The sequence below is a fragment of the Hypomesus transpacificus genome, chromosome 9, assembly GCF_021917145.1.
Source record: "Hypomesus transpacificus isolate Combined female chromosome 9, fHypTra1, whole genome shotgun sequence".
NCBI lineage: Eukaryota > Metazoa > Chordata > Actinopteri > Osmeriformes > Osmeridae > Hypomesus > Hypomesus transpacificus.
Window position 1 is genome coordinate 3,195,944 of NC_061068.1, and position 27,790 is coordinate 3,223,733.

Below are 27,790 nucleotides of genomic sequence, written 5' to 3' on the forward strand. Positions count from 1 at the left end.
ATTGTCTTCCTTTCATCCTCACCACGGACGGCAGGCTGACAGCTTCAGAATGAGCCAGGACCCACACCATGCTGCACCATGAGCACGCACACAACCAGAAAACAGACAAACATACTGACGGCAGATTCTAGACCTCGCAGGTTCTAATCCCTTTTAACGTAGTTTTGGATCAAATGTTTACGTGAATACAGTATTTTTAGTAGGTGTGCTTCCTCTATTGGCAAGGACCAGGGTTCTCAAGCCTCACGCATTGACCGTGAGACACACGCATTTCAGCCCCTTCACACGCCACACCGAGCATTTCTCACGCTGAGAAGGCAATGGCAGCCAAGCTGTCCTGCTAACGTTGTATTCATTGGCCGCACAAGTGAATTTTTTTGGTGACCGTACGTTCGTTACTAGGTAAGCAACATAGACGCGAACACAAGTGAAAGGTGTGTGTGTGTGTGTGTGGGGGTTGCAGACCTCTGGGGGGGAGGGGGGGAGATAGCCCCAAACATTACAGGTAGCCAAACATGAAGCATACATTGTGAAACCAAATAAGTCCCAAAGAAAAACAATACATTTCCATTTAGGCATTTATGCAATAACAGCATGTAGTTAGACAAGTTGCAATTAAACAGCAATAACCTCAAAAGTGCAAGAGTGTATGTGTGGAAAAGCAAGCAACCATAATATATTTCACAGCGAGTACAATAATTTAAAAACAGTTTAACTAATAAGAGCAACAAATGTCTCAATAAGAGTCATTGTGATCCTGGAGGAAACTAACATCAGGTCCAGCCAATCATTCCTAAGTGCGTCTTGAGCCTTTTCTTGAAGGTGGGGAGTTGATTCCACGATTGTGTGTGAGTACTATTATTATTATCTCACATATAATTTTTTTACTCCTTCCTCAGTTTTTGCATTACATAGCCAACATGACCGGTGTCAATATATGCGCCTCATTCCAAAATGCGTTGTTATTACTTCCGCGAAAGTCCGTTGCACAGTTTTTTAAGTTTTTTGTTTTTGTGGCAAAAAGTGCCGTTAACCGTAGCTAACTAGATAGCCATACACTAGTCACTAACGTAACAACGTCACAAACCTAGACACATTTACTTACAGTATAGCCTATTTTTTTTTTTTTCTTTCATTTTTTTCTTTTACCTACATAGTACATGGGGGTAGATAGTTAGCTTCCGGGAGATAGCTAGTGTCGCCGGCGTGGTCTGCACTTTGCCCACTACTGCGTTGTGTTCCGGTGCACTGATTACAGGACGCTGAAATCCTTTTAGGGACTTTATTTTCCGTTTCAGTGTGTGGAATATATACTCTCTCTTAGCCTTTCTTAGCCAAGAACACAGACAGACATAAGAAAAAGGACAACTGAAACCAGAGCCATAGAAAAAGAGTGGCGACACGTTTTGAACTCGCCAACACGTGATCACGTGGTTCATGTAACTCGCTGTAGTTCCAAAAAACCCCACTGCTGTCAACCGGTTTGAATGGTTTTCAATGAAGCTTGCCAACGGAAGTCGCTTTCTCAGGCAAATAACGAATGAAACAGGCTCGGTTAAAGAAAACCGAAACTCTGCCTATCTTCAGCAGACTCCAGCAGACTTCAGCAGACTCGTGTATACAAAAGGCAGTCCTTTTGTATACGTTATATGACGTTTTTGGTGTAGAATGGAGTGAAATACAACATTGTGAACACTCACTGCCAGTGAAACAGGATAGAAGCTAAAGATGTTTTGTCACGTGGTTCCGGTAACTCGCTGTAGTAAAACCCCCCACTGCTGTCAACCTGTTTGAATGGTTTTCAGTGGGACAGACAGCAGCACCATCTCAATTCCCGGATAATTTCCGTATTGGTTCCGTATTCACACAATGTCAATTGGTTACTGGTGTGTTGTATCATGTATGTCTGATACTTTATTAACATGTATGTATTACATGAACTTATCATTTATAACGCAATATTGTGAAGCAGAGCTGGAAATGGCTATGCTAGCTACCATACTGTACATACCAAACAGTAGCCTAATGAGGACTATATTGTTCCACATAACGTTTAACCTTCGACTGTTGAAGTAAATGGGACTTGTTAAAAGTTTTTTTATTCATCAGCCCACTTACAATTTACCACATTAACAACACTTATATTTGTAGCACTTGATGCAAGTTGAATCTAACCATTATCACCAGCAACTGCTCAATTTAAGACAAGAAAGGAGTTTGGTAAATAAAACAGAACAAACAAGGCAACCAACTGCATTCAATAACACATTTTGTTGTACAATATGTCCAGGGTTCTTCCACTCCTTTTGTTTGTAGTGATCCGTTGATCTTCTGGCTATGATACACGTACTCCCTAGCTAGCTATAGTAAAAGTGTTGCTTACGTTAGATACTACAGTTGCCCAAACATGGTACTTGCAACTTGTCAAAATGGGCCTCACAATGAACAATTCATGCAGAGGTCCTTATGTGACAGGACAATAAGAGAGCAGAAGAGAGTGCCTGTGTGCATGCAATTTTTCAGTTTGTGCACATGCTCTTTGTCAGCATGTGCACAAACGGTGTTTGTTAGTGTGTGTGTGAACACAGAGGAGCCAGATGGTGATCTTAAAACACAAACAACACAAGGACCAGCAAAAAATTAAATCGATATTCACGATATTTTAAATTTTACATAATCGTCAAAATTATTGCGATATCGCTAATATTCGATATATCGCCCAGCCCTACCAGCAAGTCAACAACAAAGTCGCTAGATTTGTCGCTTTTGACAATAAAAGTCGCCAGGAGAGTTTAGAAAGTCGCCAGATATAGCGAGAAAGTCGCTAAGTTGGCAACACTGCTCAGAGAAGATGCTCTGTATACTGTACTGTCGCTGTTGTTTATTAGAGGTAAGTTGTCATGACTTTGAGTGATTGACGTCCTGTCACTGTTCAGTTGCTCATCCTCCAAGTGGAGAGAGAGCGGCAAAGACCACTCAGAGAGATACCACTTGTTTGAAGTCATGGAGCATTCAGCTCCACAGATTAATACAATTGTTATTTGCGATATTCGAGTTCTGAAGCAGCAGTCGTGTATTTGTAGAGGTGGGCCGGCACTTTGTCTTTTACGTTTTGGGGGGCATATTTTTAAAAACATTTTAAAATCACGATCCAGCTAAGATCCTCCTGCCAGAGAGTGACAACGTCGTTTGAATCTTCTTGTTTCAAAGGGGGTTCTTTATTAATGAAATGCAATATGATGCTAGATGCAAAATACTACATATGCTGACACAGAGAGCTGAAGAGGTTTATCGTGTGTGTGAATTGGCCTCTAGCGGTGTTGTTCTACACTGGTTGGTAGCATGAACACGGTCTTGGATGAGATCTAAGGGGAACATGGAACTGGTTTGAAATTTTTTACTTCCTTTTTTCCAACAGCTGCGGAGCCTAATATCCACTCAACAGTTTGTCCATTTAGACATTACAGCATTAAGCAGAGAGACTGAAGTCAAAATCTCATTGAGATCACTAATATTCAGGGTTTCCCGCAGCACTTTTCAGTTAAGGCAGCTGCCTAAGCAGCATACGCCTGCCGCCTTAACTACTTTTTTTTAAATAGAGATATCTGCCGTTGTCCTGTTTTCTCCCTTCCATTCCTAACCATGACCAACTCCAGTCTCCTTTCTCTGCAAAACGCATTAGTCTATCGCACAAACTACACTCTCTCCCCCCTCCCGGTCTGACAGCAAACCCCACCCTACCACCTTAACTAAGACATTTTCTGCGGGAAACCCTGATATTACTAGTATCAAGCTTCCTTTTTTCTAATTGGCCCATCTAATAATAGAACGTAAATTGTCTCAGTGTGGATATGACCCAAAACGAAGGCAACACACAACAATGCTGTATTTTTTATCCCTTAAAATTAATGTGGGTGTCATAATATAACATGTTACATAATATTAATTGGAAGAACCACCCGTTCATGCAGATGAAAGCCAGATATGATTAGAGGGGTGATAATATCTGTTTCAACCACAGCCTCCCACACTGCAACAAGCACACACACACACACACAGACACAAACGCATACACACACAAACACACAGGCGTGCATGCACAAATACATGCTTCCACCCAAACATACACGAACGCTCCCACGTTAAAACGCACGCACGCACGTACACACACACAAGCATATTAGGGGGTGGATACGTGATGGAGATAGAGTGCTGTTTGAAAGCTCTCGTCAGATCTCTCTCCCTCTCCGTGGGTGTCCTCCCCGCGAGGCATGCTCGTGTTGTTCTGCAGAGGCAGGTTCATCTCCAGGATTAATGAAAAGCTCCATCTTGGTCATAAAAAGAGCATTTTCACCATCTATTTACCGTAGTGCGTTACCAGGGGCGCACATTAGACTGTGTTGACTTGTGTTGGCCTAGAGCAGTGTTGTCTGATGCGCTCCCCACCACCGCTGTGATATCCTTCTCCACCACCCCCTCCTGGCCTCCCCGATCGAGAACCCGGCCTTGTCCTCGGTCTCCAGATCGGCTCTAGTTCTGACAGTCGCCAGTAGATGGAGGAGATAGAACAGAGAGGTTGGGGAATGACCCGCGACGAGAATGAAAAAACAACTTTCATGTTGTTTCGTTTCGATTGAATTCAGTGTTGCTGGAGGCTGTGAGGGAACGTGACCCAGTGCCAGCTGGTGTGCTGTCGGCTGGATGGACCAGAGCTGAGCTTGTCTTCAGAGATGTTACAGACAGAGGGCGGGGTGGCGGAGCAGGCGGAGATGGAGGATCAGAACGTGCCTCAGTTCTAAAGCTCACAGGAGAGCAGTTCCATTGGAGCTGGGTGTTATTTTAGAGGCAGCCTTCTGGTGAATTATTGATTTGGTCCAAACGGTTGTAATTACACAGTGGACATGTTGGTGCCATCGGGACGCCCAGTGTCTCGATCGGCGGGGATCGCAGGACTCTGGACTATGTGATTAAGTCAGCGGCTTTCCAGGAACTAGCGCTCTGCCCCCTGCCCCCCCCCCCCCCCCCCCCCGTTTGCCTGTCCATTTGCCCCGTCAGCCATTTTTCCAGCAAGTGCCTGCAATCAGACAGACTCTTTCTGGGCTTTTAAAAGCCTGTTATGGTCCTTGTAAAACAGTGTCCCAAACCCTGCCCCCCCCCCCCCACCCCTTCTGCCCACCTTCCCACCCGGCCGCCCACAAAGCCCTCTGAGCAATCAGCACTGCTCAGGATGTCAGCAGGCATTACCATCGTTACCCCCAGACGCCGGGGCCAGATCAGGAGCCAGCCATGCAGACGAACTGGGGCAAAGCCCGGAGAGGGAGTGGGAGAGAGAGAAAGAGGTGGAGAGAGTTGGAGATAGATATACTGTATATAGGGAGAGACAGAGATGAAGAGAGATATACTGTATATTGAGAGACAGAGAGAGGTGAAAAGAGATGGAAAGATACATGGAGTCAGATGGCTGAGCGGTGAGGGAGTCGGGCTAGTAATCCGAAGGTTGCCGGATCGATTCCCCGCCCCGCCAAATGATGTTGTGTCCTTGGGCAAGGCACTTCACCCTACTTACCTCGGGGGGAATGTCCCTGTACTTACTGTTAGTCGCTCTGGATAAGAGCGTCTGCTAAATGACTAAAAAAAATATATATATATAGGGGGAATGTCCCTGCACTTACTGTAAGTCGCTGTGGATAAGAGCCTCTGCTAAATGACCAAATGTGGAGAAAAATATACATTTAAGGAGAGCGAGGTGGAGAAAGATATTATGAAAGAGGTGGATTATGAAAACATTTATATAGGGAGAGAGATAGATGGAGAGAGTGGTGAAAAGAAAGAGATGGAGATACAGATATTTATGGAGAGAGAAAGATAGAGAAATGGAGAGCGAATAAGAAAGAGGAGATTTAACAGCGCTGCCTGGGGAGGAGAAGGTTGGCAGCCAGTCATCTTCTCCACCCTGACCTTCAGGGTGTCCGTGGTCTGGAGGAACAGCCCCTGTGTGGGTGAGCCTGCTGGGTGACGCTCACAGCAACACTACTTCATCCACAGTAAACACGGACAACGACTTCAACCACAAAACGCAAACGACCCACGGAGACACACTTCGTCCGCTCGTTCCTTCCAAACACAGCATCCAGACCCACGCACCCCCTGCTCTTCCACCGCCCTCTCCAGGTTTGGGACGTTTGCTTTCTGTCAAAGGGCAGTGCTGCAGATGTTCCCTGACAGCACAGGGACCCCTGACGTGGGGTGGTCACCCCCCCCCCCCCCCCCAACAGCAGAGTGATGAACACCTTTCATTAGAGAGCCAGCCTGACTCTGGAAGGAGCCTGGACTTTGGTCTGAATGCCCGAGGACCTGGTGTGGAACCTGGAGGGCTCTGGGGCCCTGGGGAGTGTCTCCATGTGACTCTGTATGTCAGGGTCCACATGCTCCGACGAGCACATGACTAATGGTAGGAATCAGTGAAGAAGATGCAACATTGCCCTTGAAGCAGCTTCATCCTAAGTTCCAATCCTGCCACTCACTTCCTATTAAAATCACAAAAGCTCATCCACTGGACTGAATGTCTCAATGGCTTAAGTGTAAGTGTGTCAGATGGTGTGTTTTGGAGCTGGCTTTGGAAAGCCGGGGTTGTTTTGAAACCAGGCTTTCCTGATGAGACTTGAAAGTCAGACGATCGCCACCGAGATCTGTTGCCAGGATGCAAAAAGATGACGTCTGGATGTGGTGGCAGACTGGGGTGATGTGTGGGCGGCCTGGATTCCAGACCCAGTTTGTTGATTCTGTGTTCCAGACCCAGATCTGCTTCCTGATTGCCAGGAGCCCCACATGTCCAACATGCTGTTTACTCATCAGTCTAAACATTCATCAAAAACAAACGTGTGCGGGCAGGGTCCTCTCCAGAGGAAAGGAGATGACCCTGACTGGATTCCAAACCAGTTCTGTTGACTCGGTGCTTAGGATACCACTGTGGGCTCAACACTAATTAAAGTTATATCTTGAGAGGAGCCATCAAGGAGCTAGATTGCTGTCTGGGCAACTACTGCTGTGTGGACTGCTGTTCCTTCCTCCCCCCTGTTCTCCTCTCTCCCCTCTCCTCCCCCTCCCCCCATCTCCTCCCCCTCCCCCCTTTCCTCCTCCCCCTCTCCTCCTCCCCCACTCCTCCTCTCCTCCCCCTCTCCTCCTCCCCCACTCCTCCTCCTCTCCTCCCCCCTCTCCTTCCTCCTCTTTCCCCACCTTCACAACTTCAAATGGGCCTCTGCTCTCACACACCCCTTCCATGGACCAATCATTATAGGTCACCGGGCAAATCAAACCCTGACAAGTCCGGCAGTTGCTATCTCCATGGCAACTGAAAGCTTAGAACGTGAGCAAGCTACCTCTCTCAAAACATACTTTTATTCACAATTTTCCTGTCTTTATTTGTTGTTTTCAAAGATGAAGAGTAATTTCAGAGCCCTTTCAGTTGGTCACCTAAAAGTACACCATTGATCTTCAGGTCTGTTTCGAACGTTCAAACCTAAGTACTAGGGGTGTAACATTATATCGCAATACTAAATGTTTACAATATGTATCGTAGAGTTATGGCAATATTTTTACAATATGACATCCATTGGATCCTATTGGTTGAGCTACCAGCGTGCAACCTACTCTGCACCTGTGTCATGCGTGCATTCATTACATTCACAAAAAATTAAAACGAAATAACTAAATTGTATGTACAACAAAGACAATTATTGAAAATGTTTAATGTTTTGGAAATAAATCTGTTAATTGAATTTCAGTTTCATTTAAAATGTTCAAAATATTGTGATACGTATTGTATTGTACACCCAGTAATGTGATACATATCAAATCGTGAGCTGAGTGTATCGTTACACCCGTACTAAGTCCTAATTTCACTTGAGACACGTCTCGACACCCGGGCAGAGAGCAGCTACAGCATTTACATTTAGTCATTTAGCAGAAGCTCTTATCAGAGCGACTTACAGTAAGTTACAGGGACATTCCCCCCGAGGCAAGTAGGGTGAAGTGCCTTGCCCAAGGATCTGGTAACCTTCTGATTACTAGTCCAACTCCCTCACCGCTCAGCCATCTGACTCCATCTGATTCCACCTGCAAAAGAAGAAAAAAGAAGAACCAGACAAAGGGTGGAGGCTGGGAGGGTAGAGGCAGCAGGAGGACGAGAGCGTCTGTGTCTCACCAGCAATGCAGGAGCTGGGATCCCTGCTATATACCCGCCCTATTAGGGAGGTGTGCCCTGACGCGTGATATGACGAGTTGCTAGAGACGCGCTAGGTCTCTGAGTCCCCCGCATGAACCAGCTCCGCTTAATTATCTCCCAATTACCGGATCGTTGAGCTGGAGACAGTGTAGTCCATCAAGAGATCTGCTGAGACTCAGGGGTGGGATGGAGGCTGCATGAAGCTGGCAGGGACGGAGGCTGCAGGAGGCTGGCAGGGACGGAGGCTGCAGGAGGCTGGCAGGGACGGAGGCTGGCAGGGATGGAGGCTGCAGGAGGCTGGCAGGGACGGAGGCTGCAGGAGGCTGGCAGGGACGGAGGCTGCAGGAGGCTGGCAGGGATGGAGGCTGCAGGAGGCTGGCAGGGAAGGAGGCTGGAACCATACGGCTGTCAGCCATCTTGTCTCTGGAGACAAGAGGTTAGACCGTTTATTCATGTCGTGGACGGGTCTCATGACTGTGGTCCTGCCAGCCAGGGTGAAGAGATAACAGGATGGGCTCACACATACACACAAACCCACACACACACACAGGATGGGCTCACACATACACACAAACCCACACACACACACCCACAGGAGGGCAAGTGGTGCCTAAGCCCCTAGATAAAACCCATTATTTTTCCTGTGACCCAGCAAAACTATAGGGGGGTCTGGGGGCATGTTCCCCCAGAAGAAATTTTTAGAAAATATCCTTTTAAATAGTGTCCTCTAGTGGGTTTTATAAAGAGAAATTAACACATTTTGATTTAAAATATGAAAGAAAGAAAAAAAATAGGTTTCATTTTTAAATATATTTTTTTTGGGGGGGGGGGGCTAACAAAACCTTTGGGGGGGGGGCTCCAGCCCCCCCAAAATAGGGCTAGATACGCCCATGCGCGTTACAGATTAAGCAGCCATGCAATATTACAGTTACTGGAAGAAATCAAAGATTGCATCGAATCTCCGACTCGGCATTCACATTCCATTCCAGCAGTTGTTAAACTCCTCGCAACATTATATTGGCATCAGGATCATTTCTGTTTCAACTTTGGTGGCTGATCCATGATAGAAAGAGAGAAGGATGCCCATTCAAATGAGCTTTTACTTTAAATGCTCACAATGTACGGTTTAGTGGGCGGAGAAAGGCGCTGATTATCCGATGACCTGCATGTTTCGTAAATAGGACGTAAACTGAAGTATCACAGTGTGCGCAAATTGTGGGTTGGCCATGGCGCTAATAACGCTATGTTTGAGAATGTACGTAAATAAGGCCCTCAGTGTCAGTAGACTCCAGACTGTCTTTGTTGGTGATGCCTGATAAGAGGTGAGAACGTATTATTGATAATATATTCACTTAGCAGACACTTTAATCCGAAGTGACAAACGGAGGGATTTGAACCTTGGACTACTTGATTTACAGGCAAATGCTCAAACCACCAAGCTATACCTATCCCAAGGTCATGCGGCACAATTATTTCCTGTTGGTAACTACAGTCTTACATTTACATTTAGCAGTCTAAACATGTTCACATCCATAAACTAATAATAATAATATCGCTCAAACCTCATTAGATGGGTGTTCGAAAATGCAGACAGGTCTCAGCATTGGGATGAGTAATAACGAGGGCGATAGCTTTGCATATTTGTGTGTCTACATGCCTAAGATGACTTTGCTTGTCTTAAAAAAGGCCCTTTGTCATGTTCTTCTTTCTGGAGGAGATGATTGTCGTGAGGGAAATGAGTTGTTACTTTCTCTACCAGCGGAAAATTGAAGCCCTCATTAGGAGTCAAGCTTAGCTTTCTGTGAAATTGTCGATTCCATCATTCGGAGTGGGAGGATAAAATAGGGAACATGTATTCTCACCAGAAGAAGAAATTGTTCTCTGTCTTTGTGAGGATAGCCTCTCTTCTGATTGTATCAGCATGCTTGTCCTTTAAGGATCACATGGCAATTATCTTCTTTTCAATCCTGGTGATGGGGTGGACACTCAGAGGAAAGTTGGTTGTATTTCTTCAAGGATGGTATCTGAAGGGTTTTAGACATCTGAATTAAACTAAGTCCCCTCTGCTTTGAGTTTGGGTTTGTTTGTTTGCTATGCCCCCCCCCCCCCCCCCCCCGTCCATGCCCCAAAGTCTGATGTTGGGGCTCTCAGTTCTGCTTCTGTTGGTCTCCTTGTCCCCAGTTCTGGTCTCCAGTCCTGGTCTCCAGTCCTGGTCTTCAGTCCTGGTCTCCAGTTATGGTCCTCAGTCCTGGTCTTCAGTCCTGTTCCTCAGTCCTGGTCTCCAGTCATGGTCCTGTTCCTCAGTCCTGGTCTTCAGTCCTGGTCCTCAGTCCTGGTCCTCAGTCCTGGTCCTCAGTCCTGGTCCCTAGTCCTGGTGTTCAGTCCTGGTCCTCAATCCTGGTCCTCAGTCCTGGTCCCTAGTCCTGGTCCTCAGTCCTGGTCCCCAGTCCTGTTCCTCAGTCCTGGTCCTCAGTCCTGGTCTTCAGTCCTGGTCCTCAGTCCTGGTCCTCAATCCTGGTCCTCAGTCCTGGTCCCTAGTCCTGGTCCTCAGTCCTGGTCCCCAGTCCTGTTCCTCAGTCCTGTTCCTCAGTCCTGGTCCTCAGTCCTGGTCTTCAGTCCTGGTCCTCAGTCCTTTTCCTCAGTCCTGTTCCTCAGTCCTGGTCTTCAGTCCTGGTCCTCAGTCCTGGTCCTCAGTCCTGGTCCTCAGTCCTGGTCCCCAGTCCTGTTCCTCAGTCCTGGTCTTCAGTCCTGGTCCTCAGTCCTGTTCCTCAGTCCTGTTCCTCAGTCCTGGTCCTCAGTCCTGGTCCTCAGTCCTGGAGCCACGCCCCCACCAGCGTGTTTGAGAAGCTATAAATCCCCTCACCCTGACAGGCAGCCATGTCTGGTCTGTCTGGTCTGTCTGGTCTGCAGGAAATCAATGATTCTGAGAGGATGTAGTCGGCTGTACTGATGGCCTGGCCGCTTTCTAGAAGGTTCTGCAGAGCTTGTATCATCATAGCATGTTCCATCCACCCAGCCAGTCTCACACATTCACTCACAGGTTGTGAGGGTTGAACGAAGGAACATGCATGTATGATCAATGCTGCTGCAAAAGTGGAATTGATGGTGTTTGAGTAACAGATACATGGGTTTTTCCTTCTGCGTCGTGGCTTTGAGAGACCCTCTTTGGCATGTGAGAGCGGTGTAGCAGCTTGATCAACGATGATATCTTAAGTGCAACATCAAACACGGACATGGGAGCTGTCTCGTGCTGCTGGGGGAGCAACAAGCCAGGGCTGCTCACCAGAACATCAGGTCTCAGAGACACATTGAGCCCTGGAACACCAATCCAAACACCATGAACATTAATATTTTATGGAACAGACGGGTTTTGAGCTAAGCCCACAGGTGCGTGATGTCACAGTGACAACGGGTAGAGTGAGGGGGTTAGGAAAGATGGCCGCTCAGAATGTGAAAGAGCTCCTTCAGTTTAGCTTCTGTCAAGGTAAAGGTTAGTAGGAGCAGGTTGAGAGTACTGATAAAAAGTTGGATTTGTGGACTGGAAACTGGAAATGTATTTTTGTAGAGAGGAATGCATAATTCACGCATGTTTCGCAGTAAAGTAGCCTACCTAAAATGACACAAATTAAATAGTTTACATTTGATCACGTTTTTTGTTTCAATTTTTATTTTTTTTCTGCAATTTTCTGAATCTAGAGGTTTTTAATTCCTCTACCCCAAGTTATCGTGTCTTTCTACAAGCCTACATCTGGGAGTTGTTTGCACAGCGTGCTAGAGGGTCACTTACAGTAAGCTCCTTTCCATTTCCTGCTCTCCTCTTAATGCAGCTAGGCTAACAGGTCTCATTCTTTGCTCTGGTATCTGGGCTAGTCCATTTCAGCCCATTCATCTTCTACTGGCTACATCGCAGTGGTCCTACCCTCCATTAGTCTGCACACAACGCAATTCTATGGCAGTAAACACAATTTATGCAGGGCTTGTGCCTCTATTTCTCCTATCGCCTCGTACCTCTTTTCCTGAAGAGCCATCTCCAGAACAGACTATTAAGGCATGTATATTATATCCATGTATCATATTGAGAGTTGTAGTCTATGTAGCGTACACTATGTTTTTATGTAAAAAACGTTCACACGTCGCCACCAAATTGGAGCGGTTCTCTCGGTGTGGTTGTCGGGACGATGATATTTCAAGAGATAAATGATGCCAGATGTTCCTCAGGGTGTTCGACTTGGATCTCAAACGAACGAAGAGAGCGTCAGCTGATGCATAATATTATGTGTTTTTTTTCCCTTCTTCCCCAAGTTCAACACATTTCTCCGATTTAAAATAAATCTTATCTGTCACTGTATTCGCTGTTCTGCTCGGCTCTGCGTGCTTTAGAGCCGCGGGGACAGACAGGAAATGGACCGGGATAGTGTAGGGGATCGGTTTCTCAGTCTCTCTCAGTCGGCCTGGTCAACCAGCCTGCAGCCCAGGAACCCACTTGTCTGCTCAGGCAACCACCTGTCTGCTAAGGTGTATGGCCACTGCTAGCCCGCTGGAACACACACCCATGGCCAGTTAACAGTTTGATAAACAAATACTCAGATGCAACATCGACTTCATAACCAATGTTCTAACTGAACAACACCATCATGTAAAAAAATATATACATAAATAAAACAAACATCTGTCTTACATTTGGAATTGATGTCTCCAGATTGGAATATAAATTTTCATAGCCAACTGACAGTTCCAAGTCAACTCAACCACCCTTTTACGTAATACGAACAAACAAACTGAAAGTTCAGCCTTGCAGCTGGTGTGGGGGTCTCCAGATCCTATGCTGTACTGTAGCTACCAGCTTGAAGTCCTGAGCCGCTGTCCTAAATCCATTGAGTCTCCTCTGGGCTGTGCCTCACCTGCACCTTCCCATGGATCTGCTGTAGAGCACCAACCTGGTGTAAATTAGAGAACTGCTGTGGATCTGCTCTGAGCCCCGCACTGCCCCACACTCTACCCAGCACTCTGCCCCACACTCTGCCCCACACACTGCCCCACACACTGCCCCAGAGCACAACACCACTTAGAGGGAAGAGGGGAAAGGAGAGAGGTCAAGGGGGAGAGAGAGAAAGAGAGAGAGAGAGAAAGAGAGAGAAAGAGAGAAAGAGAGAGAAAGAGAGAGAAAGAGAGAGAGAGAGAAAGAGAGAGAAAGAAAAGCAGGGAGAGACAGGGAGAAAAAAAGAGACAGAATGAGAGAGAGCAAGAGAGAGAGAGACAGAAAGAGAGGGAGGGAGGGACATGGGGAGATGTGGGGGTGAAGAACATGCCAAAAATACAGATTTGCTTCATGTGAATTCCACATGATGTTGCTGTACTACTAGCCAGATCACAGCCTGTTTCGACCAGATCACAGACTGTTTCGACCAGATCACAGACTGTTTGGACCAGATCACAGACCAAATCACAGACCAGATCACAGACTGTTTGGACCAAATTACAGACTGTTTCGACCAGATCACAGACTGTTTGGACCAGATCACAGACCAGATCACAGACTGTTTGGACAACATCACGGACCAGATCACAGACTTGAAGAGGGAACAGCTATGAGGCCATTCATTGTTTTAATAGAAAGTAGAAGAGAGGATATACTGAAATGACGTCAAAGGAAAACACATGTAGCTATTCTGAAGTGAAATGAGTCTGCTAGCAGCTAGCCTTAAGGACACACTGATGGTCTGCTAGCAGCTAGCCTTAAGGACACTGATGGTCTGCTAGCAGCTAGCCTTAAGGACACTGATGGTCTGCTAGCAGCTAGCCTTAAGGACACTGAGGGTCTGCTAGCAGCTAGCCTTAAGGACACTGATGGTCTGCTAGCAGCTAGCCTTAAGGACACACTGATGGTCTGCTAGCAGCTAGCCTTAAGGACACTGATGGTCTGCTAGCAGCTAGCCTTAAGGACACTGAGGGTCTGCTAGCAGCTAGCCTTAAGGACACTGATGGTCTGCTAGCAGCTAGCCTTAAGGACACACTGATGGTCTGCTAGCAGCTAGCCTTAAGGACACACTGATGGTCTGCTAGCAGCTAGCCTTAAGGACACTGAGGGTCTGCTAGCAGCTAGCCTTAAGGACACACTGATGGTCTGCTAGCAGCTAGCCTTAAGGACACTGAGCAGAAAGATGCTTTCAGGACACAGGAAGTCTTTCTCCTACACAAAGTCTCTCCTACACAGGACGTCTACCACAGCTCAGATAAACAGGCTGTTCAGAACCAGCAGTGACTATCCGAGCCAGTGAGATCAATACATGACTCTGTAGGGTGACTGTATACATACATAAATAATGCAGAAAACCCATCCCTATAAAGATATTTATTCATAATCCATATCCACTGGAGCGTTCGATAGAAGTTTGTTTAAACACATCCAGCTGATCTGTAGCCGGAGAGTTTCTTGGTGTCGTTGATCATGTGACGTCTGAGGTGGTGTTGTCTCTGCCATGTACATAACTAGAATCAGAAGTGTTCTGAGTGGCAGTTAGAGAGGGCGTGTGTTCTTGAAGTGGAAAGCTCAGAAGTTCTTTAGGTAGGAGTGGATCAAAAAAGTCGGTCAAGTCTTGTTCTCAAGTCAAGAGAAGTGGCTTGATGGTCTTTATTCCGGCTGATAGGCAAGTACAGGCAACACACTGGTACGGAACAAAAAAAAACCCCAATAACCCAAAACACCCCCTGTCCCAAGACCAAGATATAAGATTGTGCAATACGGAACCTTCTAGAAGCTTCTGGAAGATGAAGTCACCCATCCGTTACTGCGCACGCAGCCTCAGCCTTGGCTTAGGGGCTACCGTTCACCTCTAACACAGTGTCCTGAAGTAGCATGTTACCAAAATCTCCACTCTCCTCGACCCCAACCATGTTGTTCTCACTCAGACCTTCCTTTCTTTACTCAGCCCCCTCCTCACTTGAAGTCACTCTGACATGCTCTCATCCTGCTTCCACCCTTGGGAGTTAGTAGCTCCTTAGTTTCTACTGAGAACAGCTGGAAACTCTCAGCAACCATAGCAACCCCTGCTCCCTTGTCTCTTCTTGGTCCAAACAAAACTTTCAGCAATGTTCTTCATAACAAGATACACACACAGAAGAAATCCCCCCTGTATTAAACAGCCCAGCCTCACACTCTCAGCCCCCCTCCTGCCTTCCAAGGCAGACATAATGTCTGCAGTTACATTCCATCCTGCTCAAACAGGCCTTCTCCTAACATAGGTTAAAGGTCACTCCATCTATCCTTAATACCCTGCCACACAATAATCAGCCCGCCACGACATTCTCGATCATAAAACACGTTTTCTTGTGACTCTGGGAAAAGGTGGTTTTCTGTTTCTGAATCTCCCTTGGAGCTGCCCGACATTCTCTCTGAAATGCATCTATCTATTATTGCACTCAGAATATTGACCGTTTATAAAGATATATTTCATGTGGTGTATAAGTACACACATCTGTGCTCGTCCATAAGGACGTGGTTCTGTGTGTGTCTTGTTTCTGCAGAGTTCTGCTTCTGAAACAATACTGTGACCCAGATGAAGAGGGTATGAGATTCAAGGCATTTTATCTTAATATTATTTATCTCTGAATATCATTACATACTCAGATAATGCATGCAGTGAATAACATTCCGAATCTGAAGAATTCAGCTGGGACAGAACACAATTAATTTTTGAACACATTTTATTCTTTTTGTACTCTGAATCACATTGTCCGTCGGATATTAGAATTCAGAGTAGCAATGACCCGTGGTGACCCTGGAGTCTGATTGAAATGGGAGTTGTTCAGGTCTCTATGGACAATTGTTGGAAGAATCAGGTGACAAGGCCAGGCCAAATCACCAAGGACAATTCATAACCATTGAAATGATGGAATCTCTGAGTCTCTGAGGAACAGGGATTCTACGGTGATATTCTCCTCAAACTATCAGATATACAACTTTGTTAGTGGGAATCTGGGTTCATGCTTATGATTCCAGAGCAGAACTAAAGTAACCCAGGGGATGTAACTTGGTCATGAACATGTTTACCACATCAGAGCTTATATCAGATGAAAAAGGATTCATTTTTCTAATTGCAGATGATCAGCAGTGTATCTCAGTTCTATAATCCCACGAGGGTTTGAGAGAAGCATGGTTGCTGACTCCAACAGGGTGTGTGGTAACGCTATCTGCAGCCTCGCTACAGGACTGCAGTCATTATGTGGCTCCTACATGGATCGTTCAAGCTCAGATCCATGAATATATTACAGAAACCTGCCCTGTTTTGGAGCAGCTCTGAATATCTATTATACTGTTGCTTCAGATACAGGGTTTGATAGGTTTGCCAGCTTCTGTCAGGATGTGTGAGTGGATGTGTGTGTGTGTGTGTGCACGCGTGAGAGAGAGTGTGTGTGTCAGGGTCTGATGTGGTTTAGAATCCCTGTTCCCCCCTGCTGTCAGCTGTTAAAATGGCCCTGCAGTGAATCAACTGTGAGAAATGACTTCTCCTTCGCAACGAGATGGTTGGGTGTATTCAAAGGACCTTGTCACTTACAATGTGCTCACAATGACTCTCGGCTCTTGTGGACACCAGTGAACGACCCTCCTCTTTCAGAAACCCCCCAGGCCTCCAGCCTGGTCCCCTGGGCCTGGCCGAGCCCAGAAGATTGGCCCATCAGAGTCTGTTACTGGGCAGGGGATGAAGAGGTTTCAGCTACAGACCAGACAGGAGACCTGCTGTAAGAAGCTGCTGGGGATGAAAAAAACGCTACGAATTAGGATGAAATAGACTTAAACAACATGATCTTTTCAAGTCTGATAAAGGTGGAATCTGTGTCCCAGTGGTTTCATATATTAGCTGGTCCTGGGATAGTTTTCCTCAACAGCAGGGAGCTCATGTCACCATACACCAGATAAGAATGGAGGCAAGGGGATGCGACCTGAGAGCTGATAACTGATTACACCAGATAAGAATGGGGATGCGACCTGAGAGCTGATAACTGATTACACCAGATAAGAATGGGGATGCGACCTGAGAGCTGATAACTGATTACACCAGATAAGGGTTGGTGTGTGTATGTGTGTGTGGGGGGGGGGGGGGAACACCTCACTCAGTGCGTCGGCGTATATGATGTAAATACGATATGTACTATAAATCTCTCCATATTGAGTTGATTATGTACAGTAAATAATGCGCATTCCATCCCCAGCAGGATGTTTAAGATGCGTGTCTGATGCCTCTGCGGGCTGCGCTGAGACGATGCACCAAACCATGTAGAAACATTGGGAAGGCATGATGAAAACACATCAGCTGTCTGACCCCCCCCACAGCATCATCGTGCCCTAACCCTCAGCACTAACCCTCCTACACAGGGAAGGGATACTGTGGAAATGTACACACCATAAACAAAGGGATACTGTGGAAATGTACACACCATAAACAAGGTATGACTTGTCATGGGAATGACATTTTTAGTCGGGCAGTCAGAAAACAGCTGTGGGGGCTTACCTGTGGCCTGGTGAGTCAGGTGAGTCAGGTGAGGCAGGTGCAGATGAGGCAGGTGCGGCAGGTGCAGATGAGGCAGGTGAGGCAGGTGCGGCAGGTGCAGGTGAGGCAGGTGAGGCAGGTGAGGCAGGTGAGGCAGGTGCAGATGAGGCAGGTGCGGCAGGTGAGGCAGGTGCAGGTGCGGCAGGTGCAGGTGAGACAGGTGCGGCAGTTGCGGCAGGTGAGGTAGGTGAGGCAGGTGCAGGTGAGGTAACAGACTGTGCTTTGGGTACAGACGCTTCTAGAGAGCACAATTACCAAAGTTTGGTAAACATCCTGGACTGTGGGATACTGTGGGAACAGTAGATTTGAATGGTGCTGTCGTCATAGATTAGATTGTAGTATTAGAGCTCATTGAAAGAGTCGTGATGGTTTTCTTGAGGATAAAAACGCATGATAGTGTTCTGACTTGGGAGGCAGGAGCTCTTTCAGCCTTTGAAGGGTTCCCTCGTCTTCAAACAAGCAAATTGTTGTTTTATTTGAACATGAATAATCTCTCTTCACAAGCTTAGCAAATAGAAGGCATCTGTTTGTTCAACAGTTTGTAGGAGTTCACGTAATACGTGTCTCGTAGAAGCGTATAATATGTTATTATATATTATATAAAGAAAATATTGTATGTGTTTACATATACTTGTGTTCAGTTCTTGTGGTTCACATGCTAACGTAATCTAAAACATGGATTAACCAGCTATGTCATGCTCATAGCGTCTCTGGGTCACAGTCAGGAAGACCACCTGATTATCTCAGAGGATAAACATTTAGACAGAAGATATCAACACATCTCTCTGTCCATGTTTAGGCTCTGAGATAATGTGGTGTCCTGGCTGGGGGTCTCACCTGGCACCCTCACATCCAACCCTGAATCTGCAGGAAGTAGACATCCTCAGACACCCTCTCTGCCTCCACTAAGTGGTGGAGGGGAAGGGAGTCTTCATAATCTGGCAAGTCTCTGTAGGTATTACACAGACTTTGCTATATCCCCTGAGGACCAGCTCACTCTTACCTTCTCCTGGAATCAAAGTGTGTCTCTCCCTCAGTAGTAATATGGTTATTAGCGTTTCACAGATTCTCCTCAGCGTGTCCAAGGGGCACTGGCAGATTGGAGAGCTCTGTAGCAGAAGGAGGGAAAGAGACAGAGAGTGTGACATAAAGGGGGAGAGAGAGAGGGAGAGAGAGCACGACAGAGGAAGAGAGAGAGAATAGAAAAGGGAGGATGACTGGTGAAAAGAGAAAATGACTCAAAAGGACTGACTGCTTCATCGACTGCTGCCAAACTGAAACAGGCATGTTAACAGTTTCCACAGAGAACAGTCTGTTTTCAACTGAAGACAGTCAGACTGGGAGGTTTTCAGAACTCGTCCTTTCAATGTCGAATGAATACAAAGTCTTGCAGTATCAATTGTGTTAATCTCAGGAACCTTTCAAGGCATATATATGGTCATGATCAGAGCAAATTGCAAACTTTGCGTTATCAGCACCATGGCCGACCCGCAGATTGCGCACGCTGTGATACTTCCGTTTACGTCGTATTTACCAAACCTGCAGTTCATCGGGTAATCAGCGCCTTTCTCCACCCACTATACCGTACATTGCGAACATTTAAACGTGCATTTGAATGGGCCTCCTTCTCTCTTTCTATCATGGATCAGCCACCAAAGTCAAAACAGCGAAAACAAAGATTTTGTGATAACAAAATTTATGTGCTTGTTCAGGTAACAGCGAATTTAAATATAAGGCCGAAATTCCACACCTACACACAAAAATGCCATCTGGATCGAAATTACAAATTCCAGTAACTGTAATATTGCATGGCTGCTTAATCTGTAACGCGTAATGATTTTGTGTTCACTCAACTGAAAAAGTGTGATCCTTGTGGCACAAATCCTTTCAGCTCATCTCCTTGGCATATGTCTTCATCTTGCTTGGCATACTGCTGCCATTTCACCAGGAGGCATTTACGAGGGAACCCGCATCCTGGTTTACACCTGTTTTTACGTAAAAGGCTCAGAATTTTCACCGCAAAATATAGTTTTTTGTACACACCGCGGAATACGTAATTAGGCGCACTTTGCGTATCCCCTCCCATCTCTTTATGGGAAACTCCCACTTTCCCCTGATCCCTCCCGTGAATGCATATGCATGACACGGAAAAGCGCAATTTGGCATTTTCAGTTCCTGCGACAGGCAGTCTGTGCTTTTACCTCAGTGCAGCATGTATGTACATACCTCGCCATGCTTTTACACCCACGTTGCGAAACAAATACTCCTGAAGTGGGTGCAAAAGCATGAGGCCCTGACTGTGTTCTGTACTGGGAGGAGCTGCCGGAGAAGTGTTGCATCGTCTCATTCAACATGTTTGAAAGAGACGTGTGGGAGGAAACTTTTATGTCTTCCAACCTTGGGAGTCCCTGGCAACCATTCAAATGAAAGCTGGAGATGTGTGTAGGGGGGGAGTCAGTGTGTGTGTGTGTGTGTGTGGGGGGGGGGGGGGCGCTGGTGAGAACACATGAGACAATGTGAGTCAGGCACATGATTCCAAACAAGGCTGCAGTGCCAGAGAGGTTAAAATGAGTGAATAAATAATGAATCAAGAAATCTCTCCGCTCTGTTCTGTCTGCGGCTGATTCTCATGCGTGTGGTCTCTCTTCCAGGAGATCACCCCAACCCTTCAGCCCTGAACGGGCCTGCTGCCACTGACACCACCCAGACCTTCCCCCCGGGAGCACACTCCAACCTCCTGATCGCAGAGGGACGGAGGTCTGTCCTACCTGAGGCCCTCTGACAGAGATCTGCACAGCCACCGAGGGTAAACGACAACAGGAGGAGGAGAGAGGAGATAACTACCACGCTGGTGAGAGGATGGAGTGAGGGAAGGAGAGAGGTGGTGAGAGAGAGAGACAGAGAGAGGGACAGAGACAGTGAGAGAGAAAGAGAGAGGTGGAGACAACAAAACAACGACAGATAAATTAGCCTGTGCAGGAGCCAAGCTCGTATTCTGATTTAACCGGCCGCTCCCAGGAGAAGACATGGCACCCCCTTGCTCCTCCAGCTTCAGGAGCCACTAACACCCCCGTCTGGACACACCCAGGAGCAGCTGGGCGGTGCCCCCAGATCTTGCCAGGCTTGAGAGGGGATCCTTGTTGAGCTGAGGCCATGGCTCTGTGTGTTCTCCCAGGGTGTTTCTCCAGTCTGTTCCCCCTGCTGCTTCTCCTCTGCAGCTCTCTGACCTCCACCCAGGCAGCCCGGCCCAAGGGCCCTGGACACACGCACCTCAACTCCATTCGCATCGACGGGGACATCTCCCTGGGAGGGCTGTTCCCCGTGCACGCCCGGGGCAACGAGGGCAAGGCCTGCGGGGAGCTGAAGAAGGAGAAGGGGATCCACCGCCTGGAGGCCATGCTGTTCGCCCTGGACCGCATCAACAACGACAACTTCCTGCTCCCCAACATCACGTTGGGGGCGCGCATCTTGGACACCTGCTCCAGGGACACCCACGCGCTGGAGCAGTCGCTCACCTTCGTCCAGGCGCTGATCGAGAAGGACGGGACGGAGGTGAAGTGTGTGGGCGGGGGGGCGCCCCTCATCACCAAGCCTGAGAGGGTGGTGGGCGTGGTCGGAGCCTCTTCCAGCTCCGTGTCCATCATGGTGGCCAACATCCTGCGGCTGTTCAAGGTGAGAGTTGGGGGGTGGGGGGCTGGGGGGGGGGGCTGTGCCTGCCAGCTGATGGTTAGGAGAGGGATTCCCTGATGGATGTGGTGATGAGTTGAGGTGGTGGTTCTGGAGATGGGGTGATGAGGGGATGAGTTGAATACGGGGAAAGGGAGAAACTGGTAATTCGGTGATGTGGTGAATCTGTTGAGAGGATGAATCTGGTGAAGAGCTGAATCTGTCTAAGAGCTGAATCTGGTGAAGTGGGGAATCTGGTGAGAGGCTGAATCTGTTGAAGTGGTGATTTCAACGACCACATTGTTTTCCATCCAGCTTACTGTAAGTAGATTTTTCTGTTATCAGTACCTTACTTCACTGTTGATTTTTGAGACAACTTTTAACTTTCACAACATTTTCAAACCAGGCTCGGTATTAATCTGTATTTGGTGGCATGATCAAAATTATTTCTTGTCATTAGGCGCCTATTTTTAATTTCCTGGCAATTACGCAAAACAAACGTAAGATAGTCTACAAAGCTACCATAGAGCAAGGCAGAAGGCAACAAGAATATTACTCCTCCAAGTTTCTAAAGGTTGAAAAAAAAAAAATTCTCAAAAAATGTTTGCATCATTGATGAGTACTTGATGAGTACTCTATTCTGCTCTGCTTTCAGTACTCAGTTTTAGGCTTCTCTGTTCTCCTCTCCTTTTATTGTGTGAAAAAAGTTTCTAAAGGTCGAAGAAATATATTTTTCAAAAACATTCAATTTTATTTCCGAAAGGTTTAAATTAAAATATATAACAAATTAAAGAAATTAAAAAATGTGCATGAGTAGCCTACTTGTTGAGTGTGGACTACCAAACCCCCGCCAGCCGTCCTCCACCCACCCTGCCTTCCCTCACCTTCCCTCCGTGTGACACCTCTCCAGACCCCCACCAGCCGTCCTCCACCCAGCCTGCCTGTCAGGTGAGGCCCTCACACCCTGGGTTTCCTGGTGACTAGTCTTCCATCAGACCAAGGACATCATCTTTGGCTTCCACTGCTCATGCAGGTTCATGTGTCTTATGTGAAGTGTTAAACTAGGTCAGAGTCTGCACAAGCTGGGAATGTTTCCTGCCTGTTGAAAGACTACGGAAAGACTGCAATTTAGTCAATTAAACAATCAGTTTTCTAACAGCTAAGGAGAACAAATATTTTCGAAATAAAGTTTCTGAAAAAAAGGTTCAAGGTTAAAATAATATTTTCTAAAAAAAGTTAGCTCAATTGAGTACCTGATTAGGACTTTAACTTAAGTGAAAAAGTGTAGTCAGTACTTCAACTCTTACCAGTCTTTTTAAACTGATCTTTAAATAGATTATTTGTACTTCTACTTGAGTGAAGGATGCATGAGTGAAGGTGCATCTCTGCTCTTAACTGATCTCACCACATTGTTTTGTCACAGCACATTCATTGTTTTCCTCGTCGCTGTGCAAAGTAACACGTTGTTTGTGTCGGCGACCGCACTGTATGGAATTGTTGATTTATTGAGTGGACAAACGCAGGTCGTAAAGACGGAAACAGCCTAGTTTACGATGAACACATCCTCATCGGGTCCTAACCTAGTTTACGATGAACACATCCTCATCGGGTCCTAACCTAGTTTACGATGAACACATCCTCATCGGATCCTATCCGCGTCATCGAGGGGTTTTCCTTTGAGAAGACATGTTTTTTGTGTAAGCGAGTGTTCATTCAAGCATACACTTACTAAAGGGCCAATTAGGTTGGATTCCACAGTTTGATATCATTAAGAAAAATATGTATGAATAAAGTATGAATAAATTGCTACATGTTTTAATGATGTTTCGATAACGTTAACTAAAAACACGATTGAGTACAGATCCATTTGAGAATTCCCCTGCCCCCCAGCTGGCTGGGTTGGCTCTCTGCACCAGCGGTCCTCGCCTCCCCAGTAGCTGGGTGATGAATGAGTGTTTATCCAGGCAGAGCCCCTGGTGTGGTGGGGCAGGCTGCTGTGATGAAAGGGGCTCCTGTCAGGGAGCAGGGCCGCAGGAGGGGCCGCAGGGGGGGCCGCAGGGGGGGCTGTAGGGGGGGCCGCAGGAGGGGCCGCAGGGGGGGCCGCAGGGGGGGGCTGTAGGGGGGGTCTGTAGGGCCCCGGGGGCGGGTCCGGCCTGCCCTCCAGCATGGCCCTGGGAGATCCCAGCACCCTGGATACACACATTCACACACACTTATGGTACACACACACACACACTCGCCGTACTCACACACACTGGCTCTTACACACACACAGAGACACAGATAACGCACGCACACCCACCCACACACAGCTTCCATTGCTCTGGCATGTACAGTATGTACTGTATCTATGCACACACACACACGAGGAAAGCTCGGTAATGAGTCTCCTGCTGCGCTCTCTGATCCCCTTCCCTCTCTCTCTCTCTCTCTCTCTCTCTCTCTCTCTCTCTCTCTCTCTCCCTATCTCTCTCTCTCCCCATCTCTCTCTTTCTCTCTCCCTCTCCGTCTCTCTCCGTCTCTCTCTCTTTCACGCCTCCGACCCTGCGTCATTAGCTCTCATTTCCTCATCATCAAACCACACGGAACGGATGCGATATATTCCACATCCGACTCTCTCTGATCTCCGCTGCGTTTCCCTTCCACCCTGCCTTCCCTCACCTTCCCTCCGTGTGACACCTCTCCAGACCCCCGCCAGCCGTCCTCCACCCGGCCTGCCTGTCAGGTGAGGCCCTCACACCCTGGGTTTCCTGGTGACTAGTCTTCCATCAGACCAAGGACATCATCTTTGGCTTCCACTGCTCATGCAGGTTCATGTGTCTTCTGTGAAGTGTTAAACTAGGTCAGAGTCTGCACAAGCAGGTTTCCTGCCTGTTGAAAGACTACGATTTATTTATTAAAGTCATTAAACAACCTGTAACACTGTAACATACACTTGATTGTAACTAATGAGCAGCACAAGAACACTTAAAATACCCTTAAAATCATTCAATGTCAAGAAAAAAAGGAATGATGATGAACATATGGGATATCAGGGTGTGAGAGGGTGAGGGGCAGAGGGGGTGGCTCTCCTGGACGGGAGCCAGTCTGGCCTCATCACCTGCCTGATGGAGCCTGCAGAAACAACAGACCTGAGTGTGTCTGCTGCTGGAAGCAACAATGCACTCACACACGTCTGTATAGACACAGCGGCACACACACAGACGTGCACAGGCTGAGACAAAAGTAGACACACACAATCAGGCACATTCTGCACGCAGCCCAGCAACCACCCGCCCGTAGTTAGCAGGCTTGAAAAAAGTGTTCCCTCAGCAATGCCCCTGCATACAGATCAGGTCTAGAACCTCCCCATGAATATTTAACTACTGAAGGAGGAAGGGAGGGGAGAGAGAAGGACGGAGGGAGAAAGGGAGAGAGAGAGAGAGAGTAACGGAGAGAAGAGGAGGGAGGGAAAGGGAGAACCCTCCTCAGAGTGCGAGAGACACAGTGAGGCAGGGGAGCAGAGGGGGGTTCACCTGGAGACACAGTCAGGCAGCTGAGCAGAGGGGGGTTCACCTGAAGACACAGTGAGGCAGCTGTCACCAGCCCCTCCCTCCAGCACTTACCTGGCACAGCCGGAGGGGCCACCCTGGGGTCCGAAACAAAGCACGCCTGAATCTGTGACACTGTAACAAGACTAACTCATGGAATATAGATATTTAAGCCGTAGAACTGTGACGTAAAGTTCCATACAGAAGGAGCATCCACCGTGATGAATGACCCATGGCCAAGCGTGAGATGTGATGTCCTCCAGTGAAGCAGCATTGTAGCTGGCTCAGCACGTGTGATATTGATGTGTCCATATGGCCATCCAGCCGAAGACAGGCGATGTGCGGTCAGTCTTCCTCTGATGTGTCGGTGAGGTGAGGCCAGATGTTCAACCTTCCAGACAGCAGCAGACCATCTTCCCCCACTGTAGAGAGACCACAGAGGGAGACAGAAGGGTTAAGAGATGATGATTGGTTGGAGCTGAACTTGCGTTGTGTGTTGTTGGTCGATCAGGCGACAGCAGTAGCAGGACTTCTAGTCTGTCAGGAAGAATGACATGCCTCAGCTTTCAAACTGAAGCAACATAGAACTATGTTATTTAGGGGGGAGGGGGGGTATTTAAGTTGTAACTAAGACTAGTGCCAGGGTCTCACTACAGCATATTTTGACGGACCTATCAGGACGTGGTGGGCGTGTTCCAGATTGTTTTGTGACCCACGCCAATAGGCTAGTGTGCAGGAGTTTTAATGCTCTGTGTTCTTGTTGATTTAAAACACACGTACGCCTTGAAGAGTTTAACCTTTCTCAACTGCCTACATGTCAAACTCAGCAAACAGTTAACATGCTGAAGCAGAATATGGTCTACAGTTCTCATTATTTAGACTACGCATGACTGAAAACCTAAAGTACATCAAAACTATCAAACAAACAAATAGGAAAAGTACATAGATAATAAATAAATAAAGGCTGTGTTGATGTGCTGACTGTGACAGTTGTGTGGTGACAGCAGATGGACGTTGTGTGACCTGACAGATCCAGACAGGCATCTCCTTTACAGCTGCTCTGGTGCTGTACCTTCACTTCCCTTAAAGGTCACCTGACAAGAAGCTGACAAGCGGACAGGTCAGGACAGAAGAAGCCTGGAGTTGAGCTAAGACTCAGCCGTCCAATCATCCATCACATCCACCAGCGAGAGAGAGAGAGAGAGAGAGAGAGGGGGGAGGAGAGAAGGACAGAGGGGGAAGGAGAAAGGGGGAAATAGAGAGGGAGAGCTAGTGAGAGAGGAAGGGAGAGAGAGATGGAGGTAAAGAAAGAGAGGCATGGAGAGAAAGGGAAAGAGAATTGTGCTGGTATGAATTAGTTTGAATTTTCTGCTAGTCTGTCATAGGAGCCACAGTGTAATCCACATTCTGTACACCCCTGGGGGTCACATGACGTACACCCCTGGGGGTCACATGACGTACACCCCTGGGGGTCACATGACGTACACCCCTGGGGGCATGGAGGAAGGCCAGTGTTTTCTGAAGAACATACCTTCACCTGGAGGCCTCAGTGGGTTGGAACATGTATCAAATCTATTTAAGCTACACCCCCATGAGTAAAAATGAATTTCTGGTGGATGTAACATCGTTTTACAGGCTGGCTCACCTTCCTCCAGTTGTCTCCAAGTCCTGACAAACATGACAGCAGGAAGTGATATCATCAGGCTAGAAGGGTTAGACTCCCTCCTGTACGTGCTTCTGGTGAGCAAGACTCGATCATCTCTTCGTCGTTCACCTTCCCCATGGCGTCTCTCGCACACAAGCAATTCTCACTGTTATCTGCGAAATTACAAATTCAAGTGACAGCTAAGTAAACATTTGCAAAATGAAAAAAAAGCTCCTTATTTAACCAACGTAATGGAAATGTTACTTCAGTGACCAGGAGCTATGCATTAGCATTTTATTTTGGGTTTAGTAATTTCTTAATGGACAGTATGTTCTGCACAGAACTGCTGCAGGCTTCATGTACTGCTGTTGTCTGGTTAAAAAAAAAAAAAATCCCGTAAGAAAATTACTGCTTTCAGCTAGTGTTCAGATCAAATCATGATTATGGCAGCATTGTCTTCCTGAAAGTTTCTAAAAATCACAGTTGTGAAGTTGACAGTTATTATACAGTTTTAAAACTGGGCTGTTTGGAAAAACAACAGATATATATGCCTGCAGAAGTTTGGGATAAAAAAACTAGAATCCGTAATGACAACTTTTGCATGATTTATGTTCTGTAAAGCTAAATGTACCTCAAAGAAAGATCTGCTTTGTTTGTCGAAATCAGTCTTTCTACAGCGTTTCTGTTGAAGCTCTTCATGCTATTGTATTTTCCATCCTTATTGTATCAATACCCTTCCCCTTCATCTCTCACCTTGCCACTGGGTTTGAGATTTCAACAGCTGGGGCGGCAGGAAATGAGATTTCCTTTTTAAAGGAAATTAGATTTCCCTTTTTCATCTCAAAACAGTTAGTAATTCAATCTCAGGTGCCAAAATAAAAAAAAGGTGTGATGGTGCTAAATTGACCTTTCTAAGATACTGATGGCTCTGCAGTCTGTGTCGTGTCAGAAGCCTCGAGTCGGTGTTAGTTCACCGTCCCTGAAGACTGGGATCTGTAGAGATCTAGAGATAGTAGAGTAGTTGACAAACCTGAACTGTAGCACACACCCTAACCCTCCCTGTATCAGAAGCATTGCTCTCCACAGAGATGGCAAAAGTACACACATCCTTCACTAAAGTAGATGACACCTTTTCACAAAAGTAGCCATTACTATTACCTGTTTTGAAAGGAGATGA

The 27,790-nt window shown here is 47.0% G+C and overlaps 1 protein-coding gene across 1 annotated transcript in view; it reads left to right on the forward strand.

The window, feature by feature from the left end:
• LOC124471417 (metabotropic glutamate receptor 4-like) overlaps positions 1-27,790 on the forward strand; it is a 124,692-nt gene that overhangs the window by 4,575 nt on the left and 92,327 nt on the right. Inside the window, exon 2 of the mRNA XM_047025895.1 lies at positions 20,424-21,444. Within this exon, the coding sequence (XP_046881851.1) occupies positions 20,926-21,444 (519 nt within the window). The 5' untranslated portion in view covers positions 20,424-20,925. The remainder of the gene's footprint in view (positions 1-20,423; positions 21,445-27,790) is intronic.